The sequence below is a fragment of the Lepidochelys olivacea genome (genome assembly GCF_965140295.1).
Source record: "Lepidochelys olivacea isolate rLepOli2 genome assembly, chromosome: 10".
NCBI lineage: Eukaryota > Metazoa > Chordata > Testudines > Cheloniidae > Lepidochelys > Lepidochelys olivacea.
Genome location: NC_140420.1, coordinates 73,150,840 through 73,171,348, shown reverse-complemented (window position 1 = coordinate 73,171,348; position 20,509 = coordinate 73,150,840). Strand labels below are relative to the sequence as shown.

General features: G+C 46.9%; 1 protein-coding gene across 2 annotated transcripts in view; it reads right to left on the bottom strand.

Moving 5' to 3' along the window:
- Positions 1-6,510: 6,510 nt before the first annotated feature.
- The window catches only part of ST8SIA2 (ST8 alpha-N-acetyl-neuraminide alpha-2,8-sialyltransferase 2), a 40,688-nt gene continuing 26,689 nt past the window's right edge, over positions 6,511-20,509 (bottom strand). Inside the window, exons 6-7 of one of the 2 annotated variants that reach the window (XM_084641204.1) lie at positions 10,857-10,899; positions 6,511-9,145 (exon numbers count right to left, since the gene is read on the bottom strand). In XM_084641204.1, the coding sequence (XP_084497330.1) occupies positions 8,990-9,145; positions 10,857-10,899 (199 nt within the window). In that variant the 3' untranslated portion in view covers positions 6,511-8,989. The remainder of the gene's footprint in view (positions 9,146-10,856; positions 10,900-20,509) is intronic. The other variant, XM_084641203.1, reaches the window with a different exon arrangement.

Genomic DNA, 20,509 nt, shown 5'->3' with positions numbered 1-20,509 from the left:
TACCTGATAATGCATCTGAAAAGATAACAGCAGTGGTAGGTCATATGTCCCTTATGTTAGTATTGCTATCATCATCAATCATCATCATCATCAATTCAACTGTCATCATGGCTACAAAATTAGATAGGTTTTTAGATTTCTTAGCTCCAGTCTCAGGGATTCAAAAGGCTATTCCCACTCTGTTTTTTCCCATCTTTAGATCCGTCAGTGTATATATTCAGCAATGGTGACCCCACTTTGAGTGTAAGTCAGACTTTATCAGTCATACAGGAAGACTCTCTCTTTATTTTATTATATAATTCTAAATCCACATCCAGAGAGATGATTTTTCCTGGTATGCTTTACTTTTGAATAACTATTGATTTTAATCTCTTCTAGCCCTTCCTTTTCACCTAACTCTTCTACCCACATTTTAACCCTAAAAGTATAAGGGAATTTATTGTGTCAGGCTACATTTTGTCTGCTTAAATCCCAACATTCAATTGCCCAGTTATCTTTTGTGTGAGGTTTCCCTTGACTTTAGCCCAAAATATCAGATCTAACATTTCATTCTTAAATTGATAGGCATTTCTCCACGAGTGACACAGGACATATCATAAGCACCACATGCAGATTTACAGTGCTTGAGCTTGAACTGATTCTAACTTTTTAAGCTTCAACACATATGCAGAGTTTACGGCTCGACATCCACAATCTATGACTGATCTTATAATCACTCTATACAGCATAGCCACCACTGCCTTATCTGCTCCCCAATTAATCCCAGCAATACTTTAAAGTAGATTAATCCTACCTTTTGTTTGTTTGTAACATTTTCTATATGGCCCTCCCAAGTTTGATGATAAACTAACAGTACATCCATAAACTTCAATGGTTAACTACATGCACCTTCATAAAATATAAATTACACTCATCTTTCATTTTTCTTCTAGAGAAGATCATTCCCTTTGTTTTAATGATTGTAATTTTAAATCCCCAAGCATCTCCCCAGCTTGAGACCTCCCTGAGGGCTTCATTGGATTCTTTCTCCAGTCACTTTAATTCTCCTGTTTAACCATATAGCACAATCGTCTACAAATAAGATAATACCCATTCCTGTCCTTACACTTTTTGGGAGATCATTTATCATAATGTTAAGCAAGGTAGGGTTGGCAACACTCTACTGAGCGGTGCCATTGGCAATACTATAGATACCTGATAAGACTTTCTTTACTCTAACCTGTAGGGTCCTCTCACTCAAAAAACCCAACCAACCAACCAAAAAACCAACACAACAACAACAACAAAAAACCTTATTCACCAAAATATTCTTCCTTTTATCCCTACCTTGACCAACTTATACAATAAACCCTCTCTTCATGACATATCACATGCTTTTTCAATGTCCACACAAAACCCACACAGTTATATACTCTCTTTGTTCCTCATACTTTTTTGTATTTCTGTTTCTAATTTGACAATATGATCAATCATGGATCTCCCTCCCCTAAAACCACTTTGCACATTATTTCAGATGTCATTTTTTCCAACTATGCAACTAGCCTCTCATTTATCATTCTCTTCTCATAACTTTACCCACACAAGATATGATAACAATTGGTCTATAAGCATCAATTCTCATAAGTAACTTGGCTGGCTTCCTTATTGGTACTGTCCCCAGATGCTTCCATTCTACTGGAATTACTCCTTTTCTTATATACTATTATATAATTTTAATAAAATCCTGAAACTCCCTGCAGGTCAGTATTCGAGAAAGCATCATATTACATTTCAAAAATAGTCTTCTTTAGTTCCTGACTATGTGGTATTAAGCGTTGTGCATTCCCACAATTTATTTAAGCACCATATTAGTTAAACTGCAGCATTGCCCTCACACAAAATTGCATTAACATGCAAATACTTTTCTGCAGCTTTTATTATCTGTATTCTTTCTGTTCCTTTCTGTTTGTGAAGCGCAGTTTATTACTTCTACCCTAAATGCTACAAATGCCATCTTCTCTGCAAATATGGCTTCCCCTACTGCTCTTATATTATTTACCATATCCTTTATAACACTGTGTTGTAGCAATGGTTCCTTTCCCTTACTGGTTTTCTCCTTCTTCCCCACCTGTCGCTTTGAATGCCTTTTAGCAGCTTCTGCATAAGATAGCTTGTTGGTAATCCTGGTTCTTTGTATCTCCCTAGCCTGTTTAGCTTATGGAGAATTCATGGTAGCTACTGTTCTTATCCCCACAGGTTTCATATGAATGCTCCTCTACACATTTACCACATCTTGTGTTTCCCCTTTATACACATCTGTCACATGGCCAAATTTTTGGCACTTGTAACATCTCAAAGGGTGAGGAATGTATGGGTTAGTCCAAAATATAGGGTATCCTAGCTTTACCCAGTCAGGTAAAACCCTTCCTCTAAGTGTTGTTTGCACACCTGTTGATGGTTTGTTTTCTCCCCCTCTAATTAATTGCTTGATGAATAGCACCTGGGCCTACCTGTACCTTTTTAAATTTTATCCTCAATCATTTCTAGTGGGATCCCATATATTACCCCGGTTGTTTCTGTCAGAAATTTGGGGGGCTGGCAAGCCATTTTTATTTTCCCAAGAATTTTAGTTTTAAGCAGTTTCTCAGCCTGTTCTTCACCCATACACTCCACCAATAAATCTCCACCCCGTAATAGTCTAGCTCTTGATATAGACCTAACATTTTCCCTAATCCATGTAGCTATTTGCAAAGGATTAATGTTGCTTATCTTCACTTCCTCACCCAGCAATTTGACAATTGCAATATTTTGGCATTCCATCCTACTCTTTGTTCCCCTCCCCTGCTGCTTCTTCTGATATTTCTCATCTTTCCCCAACTTTGCAGCCATTCTTCATTCCTAGCTTCTTCTCCCTCATTGTCCAGAGTGACTTCTGTACTATTCAGCCTATTTTTGCCTTCAGCCCTCCAAAACACCTGTCTCCCCAGCCCGTCTCCCACTTGGTGGGGACAGGCATTTGGCTTGGCCTTCTGCTAAGGCTTGCAAACTTTCCCCACCTCTGCAGTGAATTCTCAGCTCTGCTTATATAGTCCTTCCTTAACTCTTTCCCCTGAAACACCAGCTAGGGTCAATTATCACTTGGTTGCTAGGTCACAGGCCAGGCTGAGTCCAGCTTGCCTTAAAGGCCCAGGCAGCCTGTGATAGGGACCAACAGGCCTGAAAGACAAATATGTGGAGAGGGAAAAGGTCTTTGTGGTCCCTCTTCCAAATCCCTACAGTCCTTGTCTGAGACGCAGATGACAGAGGAAACGGGAACCACGAAGTATGGAACAAGAGGAAAAATCAGCAAGACACACAATAATGTTCATGATACAACACCCATCCACATGGTTGGTTTTGCAGTTCCCAGAAGGAACCGTTGCTTTGGATGGTGACACACCATCAGACCATGAAATGGGCTGGCTGCACAGTCTCTCTTGTAGACCAGTGCATGTTCCACGGCTCCCACATCTTGCAGTGACTAGCATGGGGTGCAGTGTTAGATGGAAGCCTGCACAGCTGGCATGCCAGAGTCCTCTTTAAGGGTGCCTGGATGACTCAAGCGTGTAGTTAAATGATATGGAGCCTTTCACCTCTATATCACAAGTTCAAATCCAGCCTAGATCAGGAGTGCCCAAAAGTTGTTACCATTTGCTGGCCTTTTGGCAGTCTATGTAAAACCATTTTGATGGTGTGAGTTCAATTCCTCGTACCACCACAGCTGGCTCTGATTGGCTGTCTTGTGGGGCATCAACTCAGACACCAAGGACTGGAACGAGTATAGAGAATGAAGTCTCCTCTCATTGCTAGAGGTTAGGGCTAGGATAGTTCTGGCCTTGTGTTGCTGCACTCTCGCGGTGACTGAGAACTTCCTGCTCCAGCACTCGGAGGCTGACACCATTCACTGATACGTGTGAGAGTATCTCTTCTGTACCATTAAGGCCCTGCTCCATCTAAACTGGGAGACTAGCTCATTACTAAGAGCTGATCTCAGCAATTCACCCCGAGGCTGAGAAATGTTTCTAGTGCAGGTGGAACCAACACTCAGCTGAGCTTTCTGTAACAGTGCTGAAAATGATTTAGTCCTGGCTACACAAGCAGTGTGTGAAATTGCTTTTATAGGCTATCATAGAGGTCTATAAAATCATGACTCGAGCGGAGAAAGTAAATAAGAAAGTGTTATTTACGCCTTCTCATAACACAAGAACTAGGGGCCACCAAATGAAATTAACAGGCAGCAGGTTTAAAACAAACAAAAGGAAGTATTTTTTCACACAACGCACCGTCAACCTGTGGAACTCCTTGCCAGAGGATGTTGTGAAGGCCAAGACTATAACAGGGTTCAAAAAAGATCTATATAAATTCAGGGAGCATAGGTCCATCAATGGCTATTAGCCAGGTTGGGCGGGGATGGTGTCCCTAGCCTGTGTTTGCCAGAAGCTGGGAATGGGCAACAGGGGATAGATCACGTGATGATTATCTGTTCTGTTCATTCCCTCTGGGGCACCTGGCATTGACCACTGTCAGAAGACAGGAAACTGGGCTAGATGGACCTTTGGTCTGACCCAGTATGACCATTCTTATGTTCTTAAGCCTTCAGCACCAGTTCAAGGCGAGCCACCAGTTCCATTTCCCAGCATAGAGAAAGAGTAACAAACTCTCCACTCTGCATCTGCCATTTCCGTTCCATTTTAACAGCTGTTCTGCATTTTTTATTTTGGTCCATAGAAAGCATGTTCGGTTTTACACTAGCAATAGTAAGAAGCCCACTCCAGGTTACTATAGGGCAGGGATCGGCAACCTTTGGCATGTGGCCCATCAGGGAAAGCTGCTGGCGGGCTGGGACAGTTTGTTTATCTGCGGCATCTGCAGGTTCAGCTGATCGCGTCTCCCACTGGCCGTGGTTCGCTGTCCCAGGCCAATGGAGACTGTGGGAAGTGGCATGGGCTGAGGGATGTGCTGGCTGCCCTTCCCACAGCCCCGATTGGCCTGGGATGGTGAACCGCGGTCAGTGGGATCTGCGATCGGCCGAACCTGCAGACTCGGCAGGTAAACAAACCAGCCCGGCCTGTCAGTGGCTTTCCCTGACAGGCTGCGTGCCAAAGGTTGCCAATCACTGCTATAGGAAATGCTGGTATAAGTTGCAGTGAGGTTTGAAATGTCCTTTTTAATGTGGGGGGGAGGGGGAGATAAAAGGGGGCCAGACCCACATATGGAACCAGACAGAGATGGAGAGCAAGAGAGGAAGAGAGTAAAAGGGAAAAGACAGGCAGGAGTAGAATGAGAGCGTGTGCCAACCTGTGTGGGAAGCTGCTGCTGTCAGTTGGGGGGTTATTAAAGACATTCATAGTGCAATACATGTGCTTGAATTCCCATTTGAGCAGCATCAATAAACTTTGTGTTTCATTCTCTTTGGAAGAGGAGCCTTAATTAGGCATGAAGAAATGTATCAAGCAGCAGCCTCCTGGAGCAGGTCGGTCCCAGTGACATCTGGTGTGATGGCTTCCTGCACAGTTCCAGACAGCAGCAGCAAGAATTTATTAAGATCCTCCCCCCCCACCTCCATTTGACTGAGAAATCCAAACTGCATCCATCTAATAGCAGCCATTACAGAGGGGAAGGAAAATGTGAAATTCAGCAGCTCCCGTATCCTCTAACAAAAAACCAACCCGCTGTATTGGCTTGTCTAGGCTCAGATGCTGGGTTAGTGCTGGGGTGTATTGTGCCAGTTGGCCTAGCCCTTTAGGTAAAGCAGGGATGGTAATGTAGATTTTCAGTGAGTTTTTCAACTCATTGGCTACCGCTGTCCATTGGAGCAGGCCTGGCAGCTGTCCAGATGTCATGTGAGAGCTGCCTAGAGGTGGCAACATGCTGAGTAATGTTTCACAGGATGGGGCTTTAGGGCCAAACCTAGTAAAGCTAATGGGATTCTTTCCAGATGCTTTTGTGCACACAAATAACTTATAACTGGCAGATCCTAAATATGATTTTTGCAGGTGATTATTGTGTAAAGCAGAGTCATTGTTTTAAACCACCAAACCTGATCCCACTGAAGAGAATGGAGGGATTTGCCATTGAGTAAATCATCCCTGGTTTAATGCATTTTGTTTCAAGAGTGAATGCCTGGGGTCCATTCCAGGAGCAGCAGTGTCACTGGGATACTATGCCTGCTGAGTTGCTTTGTGTACAGCTGGCATGTGTTTTGATTCAATCAAACAGCAAGCCCAGGAGCTGGCACATGTGAACCAGGGAAACAAAAATGCATTTTTTTTTTAAGGGAAAAAGCTGCCTGTTACGTAATGCCCTTGGCTAGAACTCATGAGGCTTTGCAGGTGTTTTAAAATATCTTGCAGGAAGACCTTTAAGTAATAGCCACACCTCCCTTTTAGCAAGGCAAGCAATCGCTTTCTCTTCTGAGGCCCCCAATCTCCGCCGCAAGGAAACTAGGCTGTGCTCCTGCCACGGACATGGAACGTGCAAGGGTACCAGCTATGGCCCTGTAGTAGCTTTTTATTTTCTAATCGGTTTACAAATAAAAGTCACACCATTTATTTTATTTCTGAAAAAAGTTATGGTCATAGAAATCGCTCCCTGGTCTAGGGCCACTCGCTAAAGGTAAGGAGTTGAGGTCAAGAATCCAGTGGCTTCACCTTTAGCCACCACCGCCTCCTAGCTGGGCATGAATGGCGGAGAAGATGGTCTGTCTTGAATGACCATTCATTACTCAATTGAGTAAAGCCTCTCATGATCATAAAACAGATTTGGTTTTTGATGCTTCTTTCTTTTTAATCTCTTCCCATCTCTCAAAAATTACAAGTAATTATATCAAGGTCCAAGGTAGGATGTATACTCAGAAAATCAAGATGAATTTAAAAACTTGGGCTAAAAAATAAAATAAGGGATATAATTTCCTTGGGTTAGGAAGAAACTTCTCCTACAGGCAGGTTAATCCATAATGGTTACCTGCTCCTTAATGTGAATCAGGTTGAACACTAATTATTAGATTAGACGGTCTTACAGGCATGGCAATTTTTTGTTCATAAACATGACATACAGTTTTACCTTTTAAAAGTTATGGAGGCCGGCACTCAGATTTCAAAGGATCAGTCTCAAGTAGTTTAACCCCACAATGTAGGCATGTAGATAACAAAAAACTAATACTAAGAGGACCTCTTTCACAATTAAAGACAAAATTCTGTAATGCCATTTGTTGCGGTTGTAGTTTAAATTAAACTTTCTGCACTCTTTGTAACCCAAACCCAACTGCGTTCTGCTGACAAATGAGAGATAGGAAAGGAAACTGGAATAGAAACAGGAAGTGAAATTGACTAACCAGATCAATCTAGTCTCACTGACAAACAAACAAACAAGAAAAGTGGAAAGCAAATTTGTTTTTTTAAGAACGACTTCACTCTTTTTACTGTAAGTTGTAATAGTAATGCAGGGAAGGGACTGATTTATTTAAACTCTGAGTGAAATTCACCCGTGTGTGGAGGGCCAGCTTGATATCTATATACAGTACCACTTAAGTCCTACCTAAGTCTTCAACATAAAGATTAGCTAGGTCTTAAGTAGTGCACAGGCTTCACGGTGGTTCTCTGCTCAGACGTGAATGTCACCTGTATGATTTAATTTTGACAGGGTCCTGTTACACCCTCACTTTTGAGATTTCTGCTTAGCTGAGACTTAGGCCCGTTACTAATTTTGGAGTAGGGAGAAGAAAGGGCTGTTTAGCAGGCAGTGATCGGGAAGCAGGAGTTACAATGTGCTTATGGTTTTCATAAGTTCTGGCAGATGCTGAGTGCCTTTGACAGTGTAAGACTTAGCACTGACTGCACTGGTTTCAGCAGCCCACCTGCTACGTTCCAGTGTTTTTGCTTTTTCTGTTAGTTCTTTAGGAGAGGAATAAAAAAACATAAACACAGCGTCCTTCTGAGACCGTCAGCCCAGTCTGATCTTCACTAGCCCCTGTGTTGTCTCCCGCTCCCGGAAGGTCCTGTGTCTCCTTTGACAGCAAACTTCATTCAAATCAGCCTGCTTTTGAGGGCCCTGTCCGGTGTCTCCTGGAGTCACAGTCACTAGGGTGAGTCTCACGCTGCATCTCAAGGGCTCTGTCCAGAGTCCGGCAGCCTTTCCAAACAGGCTGCTCTGACGGTGGCACCCTTCTCACCAAACCACGTGGGATAGCTCTGAACTGGTAACCATCTGGACGATGTTGTGTGCCATTCACCGGGAGAGAGTATGGTTGTCCTGCTGCGGAGAAGGGACCACGGTGCTCAGCTGGGTCCTGCTGCGTTTCTCAGTTCCTGTCCAGTCATTCAGGCAACCTCTCAGCTCTTTAGCCACAAACAAAGGCTCCCTCTCCGCTCCCCCCACAACCCCATTATTAGCACTAAGCCAAGAACGCTATATACTGGGAAGTGCCAGCACGTGGGTTCTTGGCCAAACAGACCCTAACTACCCGCCTTGGACCAGTCACACACATGGCCTAACATTTACCTGTCACCCTAAAGTACTCTGAAAAACCAAGGTGACCTTCAAGCATTTTTGACGTTGTAGAACTAACTTCTTTCTGAGCCTAACCAGCCCAAGGCAAAGCCTTGAGCCCGGGCAGCAGCTTCAGACTCTTCTGCAATTCGTCTGTCCTTCCCTTGGGGAACACCAAACAGTTATACTACTCAGGCCAATATATATAGGCACCATGTATATATATGTTTTTGTCACTGTTCTGCACGTTAACAAAGAAAACCAACCCCACTAGCCACTGCTCAGCCTTTTCTCCCGCTCCCCCATCCTCCCATGGCGTGTAGCCTGCAGGAACGTGAGCCACAGAAGCCTGTCTTACGTGGCCCGATCGCACTCTCCGACAGTCAGTTTCAAGGCTCCTTCCTGGTGCAGCGTCTTTAGGGCTTTGAACTCCAATGGCATGGTGTGGGGGCTGGCCTGGGAGGTGTAGCCGTACTTCAGGCTGTCATAGTAGTGGTATTTGACGGGGTTCTGGTTCTGATCCCGGGGAAAAGGCCAGAAGCCATAGAGATAGATCCTGTTGCAGAAGCGGGTGGCCAGGGTGTACATGAGCAGGCCGGTGGTTGGTCGTTTTATGTGCACTTTGTTTGTTAGCCAGTACCTGGAAAGGGGGAGAAAAACAAATCCTGTTATTCATGCCATAGCAAGACTCGCCATGCGCAGCCTTCATGTCACATACTGTCCCCTTCCCTTCCTCTGCCCTCGCTACATCAAAGACAGATTCAGTAGTGAGAGATGGCTGATTGATGTAGCAGTTCTGCTGGCTAAGAAATAACTACTGCTGCATTTGGTTCATGACTGAGCAGCTGTCTCTCTGTCTAGGAATTTACAGCACACTTGTCACTGAGGTATCTGAGTGCTTTACCGTTCTTCAATCCCTTATGAAAAAAAACTCCTACAGTAGTGGCCCACAGTATTTCAGTCCATAAACATCTTCCTTACAGCAGAGAAGACCAACACTAGAGACAGGTCAAGTAGTCTCTGTCAACCTCTCAAAACACACACTCCCACGTACATTATATAAGCAGCTCATTGTTATCACTGATGCATGATGTCTTGACTCTCTAGTAACTGTAATGGGGTTGTGAACATTTTTGACTTTGAATAAGGGGTCGCTGAGTTGAAAAGCTGGAGAAACACCGAACTGCAGACTATTAAAGCCAGTGCTCACCTCTGTGGTCCCTTGTCAGAACATACCACAGCATTTTGGAGTAACCGTGCATAGAGCAGGAGCAAGCACTAGTGTTACTGAGATGGTTTGGGGCCAGCACTGTTAAATACTATATTATTTTTCATGAAGGATGACAGAGAAGATGGGTGGAAGTTGCATCCTGTTGCAATGGGTCAAGATACAACAGAAGCCCTATTGAAAGTGGGAGTGTTTTGGGCTGTGACTAGAAAATACTGCAGTAATATTGTATTGTCACAAAGAATGTTACTAGCTCCTGGAGTTTGACAGCACAGAGCATCTGTCTGCCTTCCTGAGCAGAGAGCACTGTAATGGGGGGAGGGTGGAAAATCTCCCCCAGGTGTATCCTTTCCCTACCGAATCACATTTGATATTGTCCATGTTCTACACCTGACATCCCTGGCTGTAGACTGAACTGCCTGTAGTGCCCGCAGCTGCTGCTTGCCTGTGATCATGCTTGGCTTGCACTTCCCCAGAGTCAGCCTGTTCAAACGCCTGCCATGGGGTATGTTCACGTTAGATGCCCATGGATTATGGTTAATTGGGATTTCAAAGAGCCTCGTTTCAGACTCTGCAAGGCTGACTGGGCTTTCGATAGGAAATGCAGAGCAGGGTTTGGCGGCTCTGTGCAGCATTTCTGGGAGGTTGCTCAGCATTCTGAACTTCGATTTTGCCCTCACAGGTCCCACTCCACAGTGCAGGCCTTTACACTTGCGTGCATTCCCACTGACTTCTGTGGGACTCCTTGCAGGTGTCCACTCAGCGGAATCCCTGTGCAGGAGCTGAGCCTCAACCCTGCAAATTAGCTTTGCTGAGGAGCCATGAACATTTAGTAGCCCAGGTATAAAACCTACTTGTCTGCCTTCGATTAGATGGGGGGAAAATGACACTCCCCGAGTGAGCTGGTGAGTAGAAGTTTGTAAGTGTAGCTAAGTTGGAGTAGAACTCTCAGGACATGCTAGGAACACAGTCCTGCTTTCCTGTAGGTTAGTGGTGGTGACTGCTGGCTGCTAAGCATTCACATCACCTGCTATCTGAGCGCCTGTGGCTACGGCAAAGCACTCTGCTGTGACCTTTCTGGAAGGAATGTCTTGGTAAGATGGTGCTCCTTCGAATGGCTCACCTGCTCGCCAGACAGCATTTGAGAGGGGTGATGCTTCCAGGGTCTGCCAGGGAAAGAAACATGGTGATGTGCAGCTGCCTCTGAAAATCCCTGCTCAGAGGCCTTATCCCTGCAGCTTCAGCCCGGCCCCATATGTTGTCGTAAGAGAAAAGCAAACTTTGCTATTGTAAAGCCGCACAGGGTTATCCCACAGGTGGCCGCGAAACAGCTGTGCCTGTGTATGTCACACGGCAGCCCAGAGGGCAGCCATTAGACCAATACAGCCAGCGAGAGACATGGGCTATTATTACAGCCATTTAATACTGAGAAGCCAGGGAAAGTCCTTCAGCAGGGAAGTTACTGTAATCCAGCTGCACTGGAGATACCTGTAAAGCCAAATTCATTCGTTCGTGCTGGTGGAGTTACACCAGGGATGAATTTATCCCATAAAGTTTAACAGCCTCAAAATTCCCTCTGCTACCGCTGCCAGTCTAGCACCGGCATTTTAACAGTATCTTATATTGTGCCACACCTTGGGCCGTCATACAACCCCACAAAGCAGAACACTGGCTGCATCGCAACCTATCAGAGGTATTTTTTTCAGGGGTTGTTTGTTTATAGATACCAGGAAACCTATGTATGGACCACAGCCTTGTTCAAGTTCCACTGCAAAGAATGGGAGGCCCGAAAGGATACCCAATGTCCCAGTCATAGAGACAGCTGAACCGTTAACGGTAAGTCTACATTGCAGTCAGAGATGTGACCGCAATACATGGAGATGTAGCTGAGCTTGCTTTGATCTAGGTAGCTCGAATGACAACAGCAGTGAACCCATGGCAGCATGGGCTGTCCAAGCCCACCCAGGACCCTGGGTATGTCCTCCAGCAGCTAGTCAGAGCTGCCATGTCTTCACTGCTGTTAGGTGAGCTAGCTAGATGCATGCTAGCACAGGTAAATGGACACGTGCGGAAGTCCCACTTCTGACTGCAGTGTAGACAGACTCGATCTGTCTCCACTGCAAAACAAACCCCACGGCAGCACATCTGAGTGCCCAGGTCAACTGACTTGGGTATGTGGGGCTCATGCTACTGAGCTAAAATTAGCAGTGCAGATGTTCTCACTCAGGCTGGAGCCTGGGGTCTGAGACCTTCCCCCTTGCTGGGTTTTGGAGCCTGGGCTCCAGCGCCAGGGAACGTCTATGCTCTATTTTCAGCCCTATAGCTTGAGTCCCCACAAGCTGGAGCCAGTTGACCCTAGGCTTGGAGACTTGCTGCTTTGAGGTTCTTTTTGCATTGTGGCTATACCATAAGGGTTTTAGTAATTGGGGCCTTAGGGCTGGAGTACCCAGTAGCAGGAGGGCATGAGCTTCCCTGCACTTCAGCTGCATTTCCTGGAAGGGGAGATCGGACAACCCTGCAGGCAAGGGGTGAACGACTATTTGTAAAGCCCCTGCCCTGAGGGGAGAAGGCCTGGCATGTGTGGTTTCTGGTTTGCACTTTTGGGTACCCTGGAAAGGGAGAGCTTTTGATTTGGCTGGCAAGCCAAATTGCCCAACTGCTAGGAAACGGAGGTACTGAAATGGGGGAAAGACATGGCTGCACCTGGATGCCAGACAGATACGGCCACTCTCTTGCAGTCCCTCCTTGCATCTATGTACAAAGTCTGAGTAATGCTTGATGTTTCATGTCATTTTAAAAAATGTTTTAATGGTAGAAAAAAAACCCAGTGCCAGCAAGAGGAGCAACCCTACAAAAACAAACTTATGCATGCAGCCCAATATTCACGAGTAACCCTACAATAAAAATCCATGCATCTTTCTCCTGTATTTCCTTGTATTGCAGATATGAAATTCTGACACCGAACACTGAGCCAGAAGTACTTCTGGGCGGCACATGGGCAAAACATTTTCCCTTCTCAACATCCAGGGATCTGCTAGTGCCAGTTGGCAAAGGTGCCTCCCGCCTTAGTGCTGAAGACTTGGGATGAGGTGGGAGGGAGGGAGGCTCCAACTCTGGGCCCTTCTGGAGACAGAGAAGATGGATGTGTGAAAGGAAAGAGCTCAAGGGTTGTAAAGCGCTCGAGCTATGGCGCCGGCTCGACTGTGGTGAATGCATCTCGTCCTCGCTTTGCGGGAACCGAGAGCTCCTCCGGTGATGTCTGGAAAGGACACAGGGGGCGCTATTTAATGGGCAGCTTGTCATAGAGTATCAGGGTTGGAAGGGACCTCAGGAGGTCATCTAGTCCAACCCCCTGCTCAAAGCAGGGCCAATCTCCAATTTTTGCCCTAGATCTCTAAGTGGCCCCCTCAAGGATTGAACTCACAACCCTGGGTTTAGCAGGCCAATGCTCAAACCACTGAGCTATGCGGCCACATGAGTTATGCAGGAACAAATCACTCTCTTGTCGCTTTCACTGCTCTGATCAATTTAGACAGCATCCACATTGCCAGCGCATGTGCTGTTCCCAATTCGGGAGAACAGCTGGGGACTGAAACAAACACTAATTAATTTTGCAAACCCAAATGAGGCTGTCTGGGTGCACATGGGATGCTGTGTCAATAGCACACCTTTACTATGCAAGGTCCGGGATTTTAATTAGGAGGCAAGGTAATCTTGAGGAAGGCAGTAATTATTTTTCAAATTGGCTACTCCAATCACCATAACTATTAAGTGTAATGTTTTATGGAAGCAGACAGCAATTAAAGGAGACAGTTAAGAGGAAACTCTGCAACTTGAGACTCCCCTTTCCTGAGCTATTCTGGCAGTCTGGACCTTCTTCAGAAGGTAGCTGTATGGCATTTATGTAAATAAATCGTCAGAGGCTGAAGCAGCCACAGAGAAACGGGCTGATGTCTAGGTGGGCCTGGGTGAGTAATAGAAACTGTAATACCATCAGGCAAAAGCTGTCTGAAACAATTCTTGTACAGGATCCACAATAGTTACCAATGAAAAACCCAGTTAGATCATCATGTCTGTCCCCTGTAAGGACAGGATGCAGCTGCTTATGATGGACCTGTTCCCTATTAAACGATTGTAATAAAAAAGGCAATAGCTTCAAGAAATAAAGCCCCAGCAGTCTTGTGCTGCTTGGGACACATTGTTCCTGTGTAGCATTGCTAGAGGGACTATCTTTCGTAGATGACTTAAAACAGAGATCCTGAGCCCTGTGGTCACTGGAAGGTCCCATGGAACTGGTTTTTCCCTAAAAGTAGACCAGATATAACTGCCCCAGTTAGAAGCTGACCAGGACACTGGGCTGATGTCAATTTCCAATACAATTCCCAGTGGCTCAGTATTCCTTTTCACCTTGTCTTTTAAAGTGTTGCATAGCATTAGTGTGTGCTGTTCAACGCTTGGTATGTTCCACTCCAGAAGTGGTTGTATCCTAATCCTGGAGGAAGTGATCTCTGTGCAGTACCTCTGTATTGTAAAGTAAGTCCTGTGAGCCTCCAGGATGAAAAACACGCTGTCATTCTCCTTCGTGAAACTGTAGCCTCCACCGAGGATGGTGGCGGTTCCTCCACCCTGCACATCAATAAGATTCACAAGTCTCCCTTCCACTCATCTCTGCTTAGCATCACTCTGCATAGAGCCTGTCCGTAATTTGTGTGGAAAAGTTCAGTGTGCGGAAAAGTTCTGCACAGCCAGACAACATTGTGGGACTGCCAGCTGTTCGTTTCAATAACAGGGAGAGCTGATTTGCAGCTAAACATCACGTCTGATCCCCATGCTGATGGGTCCTACAAAAGCCTGGGTTGGATTGCATGTACCCTTTGAGTTGAACAGAAAAATCCTGTAATAGGAGAATGCCACTAGTGTGAGTATAAGAAACCCAGGTCAGCCAAGAAATCAGGTTATAGGAGCATCAGCTGCTGTTTTTCAGCAATGAACGTCACAATAAATAAATGTATTTATGTATGTATGTATGTAACTCCAGGCTTTTTTAAACCAACTTATTCATAAAAGTGAGATAAAAAATCAAACACACTCTTCTGGAGAAGCTGGTCCCTCACTGGCAGAAACATGCTATAGGTCTGCCCTCTATACAGCAGTCAGATCAGTGGGTCAAATTCTACTCCCAGTTACATTAGTAGAAACCTGGAGTAAATCTATTGCAGTTACTCCAGATTGACGTTGGTGTAACTGAGAACAGAATCTGGCCCATTATCTGTTAAGCGCCTAGCATGCTGTGGCTGCTATACATAATCAGAATGCACCTAAAATATAGGGACGATCATCCTTCCACCAGGCTAGCATCTGGCAGACCTATTCTGTCGGTCAATCTAGGTTCTTAATCTACCACGCTTAACTATGTAATAACTGAACGCCATATAAAACAATCAAACTTGCATTAGTCAATGTAGAAATGGGACCAGATCACCTTAACGCCCCTTTAACTTTGGCAGGAATTTAGATTCCAAAGCTGGATCAAGATCTGAATTTTACAGTTGGCCCTTACTGTATAACAAGCCAGATCAAACCCCTGCACTGTGCAGAGTTTGGAATCCACAACGACATTCAAAGTGTGTGGCTTAGGCCCATCTCTAACGATCAGACATAAAATCAAGTTGAGGGGAGAGAAGCCTTCACACATCACCAGTGTCTCTTGCTTTGAAAGTAAACAGCGCAGCCTTTACTGTACACAGAAGCTGTTATGTGCCATTCAGCCGCTCTCTCTTCATTCCCAATTCAGATCCTTTCTTACAGCTCACTCCTTGTGGTCTAACTTCTCCTTTGAAACTCACCTTAGCCCTTTGCAGTGACAGCTGTGTACTTTTCACAACATAAAGAGGAGAGAGCGTGAAAGTGACTCTCAAGAGAGCTATATGCCTGCCTGCCTTTTCCTCGCACTCCAAGCAGGAAGACATGTCCCTCTGGGCATATCCCCCTCCTATTACTTTCCTTTGCCTCTCCACTCCCCCACACCTGTCTGTTTCTTTTGTCATTTGTTGACTCTATCTTCACCTTGTAAGCTGGGACCTCACCTGTAAAGCCTCAGGCTACGGGTGGGACAGCGCAAACCCTAGGCCCCACTTCCAGTAGGTTCAGGCTAACATTGATTTATCCATTTTTTTAACAGAGGGTGTTAATAAAAAGCCAATAAAATTAGAAATGGTCCAGCGCCTGGAGGCCATGGTGAGGGGTATAGTGACAATGCCAGAATAGACAATGGAAGGCAGACTGAAACGTGTGCATGAAGTTTCTATACAAACACTTACACTCAAACCTCCACATACACAGCCATTTAAATTTCACCCCCCATTCTTTTCTCCTACCTCCTGCAAATGTACGTCTCTAACACAAGCTGCTTGGCAATGAGATTACAGGGCTCTTAGGAGCCACTCACAGCTGCCTTGTCAGGTGGCTTGCTTGCTTTCCAGCCTGTGAGGGAACCTCTCAATTCTGCAAGCCCCTTGCCAGCTTGTTCAGGGGGCATTTTACAGAATCACTCAGAAGTGCTTGTGCATTCCAGGAACCTCATGGCCCCAGGGCTGCCCTGGAGTGCTGGCTGCAGGTGTGATGAGATATTAAACCCCATGTTTTTAGGTGCGGCTATTCTTATTCCTAGGTAGAAATACCATTTTAGAACTGCGATAGTCTCTCCCCCCTTCCCTGTGTCCCTCATGTCAAGATGTTCATGCTCCTTTGGCCTCCTGCCTTAGAATAGGATGACCAGACGTCCCAATTTTATAGGGACAGTCCCAATTTTTCGGTCTTTTTCTTATATAAGCTCCTATTACCCCCCACCCCCCATCCCGATTTTTCACACTTGCTGTCTGGTCACCCTAAGGAATCCCATCCACACCATAGGGATGCACAGCTTGTCGTGTCTGACTGCATAAAGACGCCCTCTTTGCCTGTTCCACAAATCATCTGGAATTTCCGATACCCTACTCCACAGCATGGCCCTCAGGGTGCCTATTTAAAGTGCATTCCTAGCCAGAGAAGCGATGTTTCGGCTGCCATCAGGGTGGACAATAATAACCAATATTTTACATTTACAACAGCGCCTTTCCTTCCAAAGGATTCCAAAGTGCTTTCTGAACAACCCGGCGAGATCTTGTTCCAGCCACCACTGAAATGCAGCCGTCTCTGGGTGGAAGACAGCCACATTCTAGCGATGGTAAATAAATTCCTACTCTGGTTCCACCAGATCCTCACTTCTGATCCTACCCAGTGCACAGCTAAACAGCTTGTAAGACACAACTTTCTCTCTCCAAAGAGTGCTGTGGAATCTTTAGTAACTCCAAGCGTCAGGGCTGCTTGGCTGGCAGACAATCCCCGGCCCTGTCTTGATGACATTCAGCTCAAGCTGGCTTAAAGCTCACAAGTCCAAAGATATTTCCCCCTAACAGCCAGTTCTGAACATTCCTCCAGAACGGTCACTACATTCCTGCTATCCTGCGCAGACCCCGGCCCTGCGAAGGTTTAAGCACGAGCGCAGTCTCAGCCGTGCTCCTGGGCTAGTGCAGCTGCATAAGCAGCTCACCTCTCACCCAGCCTCAGTGCAGCGATTGTCGTCATACTGGAAATTCACCCGCCAGCTTCTCTCCAGATGCTCTCCAAGCCAGCTAGTGGCTAACCCTCCGAAGTGCCCATACCCAGCCCTGTGTCCCTGAGGGTGACCTGGAGTCAGGATTGCAATGATGCACCGCTAGTCATTCATTAGCTCTCAGTTTGTGAGCTTGTTCTCCTGCCACTGGACTGATAGGGACGAGAGCCAGAGCGGGAGGGCAGGTCAGTCTGTCGCCTTCATGGCTGCAGGGCTGATCCTCTTGGTGGGGTTGAGCTCACTCTGTGCCTGTAATTGAATTAGCTCTGTTCTGTACCAGCTGCCAGCTCTCCTCGTCCCCTCTCCTCGCTGCCATGCTCATTACAGACGTGACTAGTCTCGGGAAGAGCCAGCAATTCTGCCCTTGTGCCGCTCACTTCACTGGCTGCGTGTCCTGGCCCCTGAAGCCTTTAACTAGCCCAGTGGCCTCTGCTGTAGCTGTGACCAGTCATGCCACATGAGCCTGCCTGAAACTGGAAGGGGAGACCAGTCTGCCTTGAGTTTAATGGCAGCCCAGAGCCTCACTGAATGGGAGCCAACGTGGTACTTAGGATCTGTAGTCTATGCCTGGTCAACATATATCCAGCTTCCATTTGTAAGCAAGCCACCTGTGCACCAGTGCTCTGGCCTTCTTGGGCACCCATCCTAGCTCTGGGCAATGCATCAGTGCCATGGCCTTACTGGGCACCCATCCTAGCACCGGGCAGTGCACCAGTGCCATGGCCTTACTGGGCATCTGTCCTCGCACTGGGCAGTGTACCTGCCTCCTGGTTTGACTGGTGCTGTCTGGCTGGGCACCCTCGCTCACAGGAAACATTGTCAGAAGGCTGAGAGAAGGATGTCCCTTCCTAGCGTCCCAGTGTGGTTCCCTCTTGCTAGCAGATCCCATCAGATTCTTTACACTGTCACTTTCCGTGTCCTGAATAGTCACCGAGATCTGCTGATAGGGAACTCGATCCCAGAGCAAGGGAGCATGCACGGAAAGAGGCCCTGGGAATGCATCCCCAATTGCACCGAGAGACGCCACCTAGGGGCTGCCCGTAGCACTTCTGAGCCTGGCACTTCCAAGGCCCCAGGGTTCTGGGACGTTCACGCTTTGTGGCTCCTCCATCCCCTCATTCACTCAGGATCGCCAGCCCCGCTTCTCTAGCAGCTGCACTATACAGGCCGCATGCAGCTCCTCTTGCCAGCCTTGCATCTGGTTTATTTCGGGAGACACTCGGGAGAGTACAATATCCATCAGCTCCCTGTCAAGCCCTGACAGGCCTCCATTTGGCTTGCTCTGTGTGCCCGAGGCCTCCAGCCTGGCTTGATAGGCTGCTGCCGCAGGGAGCCGTTCTGCAGGGCCCGGCCAATCAGCGAAGGAGCTGCAGCATCAGTAGTCATGATCCATTACCAGACTGGCCCATGGAGCCCCTCCTTCGCCCTGCTCTCCTCCCACCGGGAGACATCACGAGGACCTTGCCAATATCTCATGCAGCGTCTCCTGTGGGGAGTTTCTTGCACAGGGACGTGCTGCAATCATAGGATTAGCAGCCTGTTGATTTAAAGGGCTTATTACAGGAGCTTAATTTTATTTTGACAGATGAAAGTAAGTCAATTACAGCTGGAAATAGCTCAAGGTTTGGGCTATATTTTGTGCTTCCTGTGTCCTGTAGGATCCTTCCCCCACTTCCTTGGATAGTGACTCTCCTGCCTGAGAGTCCTCTGACCCAAAGGAAACCACCACCCTGCCAAGGGAAAACAGGTATTAATTTTGAGCCCAATTTCTGGTTCGTCCAGACAACAGGATCCCCCTGCTGTCTGCTCAGGTGGCCGTGCTCTGAGTCAGACACTTGTGCAAACGTGTGCTCAATAGTCCTTTGGGTTTGTTTCTGCTGAAAACCAGCCCCTGCTCCCTTCACATACACACCGGCCCTCAGGTGTGTTCCCAGGAGCTGCCCTGAGTGTACACTTGGTGGTGACCATTCTGCCCCGCCCAGGCTGGGATAAGGCTCTACGCAGCGCAGATCAATGGATCAAATGTACAGAAACTGACAACAACGCTCTGGGAGGAAAAACAACGTTCGTGGGGGAGGCAAAGCCACAAAGCGGCAGTGGGAGGGGAGTGCACGTGCAGACAGGTGTGTGCACAATTCACATCCCAGGGGAAAAACACCTCTGCAAGGAAGGGGTTGCTGCTGACCCCCCTTCAGAGAGCAAAGCTTGAATCATCTCTAATAGTCCAAGCTGACAGATCATGGCTCAGCTGCCCATTACCCAGTGGATTCTCCTTTTCTCCCTCTTTGGTTTACATGACACCTCAACCCTGCATTAATAAACCCCTTTCTCTTGGTGCCTAAACCACTACTCATCTGACCTGAACAACACATACATCTCACGGCTAACCCCCACTCACCTGAGGCTCCGCTGTCAAAGTGGGCAACACCTTCTCCTCCATTCCATCCATCCATCCATCCATCCATCCATCCATCCATCCATCCATCCATCCATCCATCCATCATTAAGCTAATCTATACACCTGGCCCTCAGCACCGGAGCACCTTGTACAAACGACGCGACTGACCACCTCCAGCCTTCTCTTTGGCTTCCTCTGCCAGAGCAGTAGGATCAACGCCAAGTCCACACAACAGTGCTGAATTTCATAGCCGTGCCAACGACCGACCACCCCGTCCCAGCCTGCAGGACAATTACCAATTCCTCAGCGTTGCCACAACCTGACGATGTTGCATCTCCATGCAGTGTTACAATGGTAGACGAGGACAGTCCTCAGCTGTTACGCCAGCTCCCTCCTGGTTCTGTGAAGAAGAAAGCCAGTTCTAGGGAAGTTCTTGTTTATCTCCTGTGAGCCTGTGATCTCAGGAGTCTTTAGTAGAAGCCCTCAGACTTTCAACTTCAGTTTTGGATCTGATGCAATTAAAACAGGGAGCAGAAGAACTTCATCGCATCCTCACCACTCTTAAGCCTGCAGTGTTTCCAGGGGGAGGAGGATGTAATAGAGAGAGTCAGAAATAAAAGGGGAGAAGGATTCTGTATTGTTAACCCTGGGGAGAAGAACCAGACTGACAGCCTGCGAGTCTCTCTAGTCACAGAGAAGGTAGACCAGAAGCTCCCCTCACCTA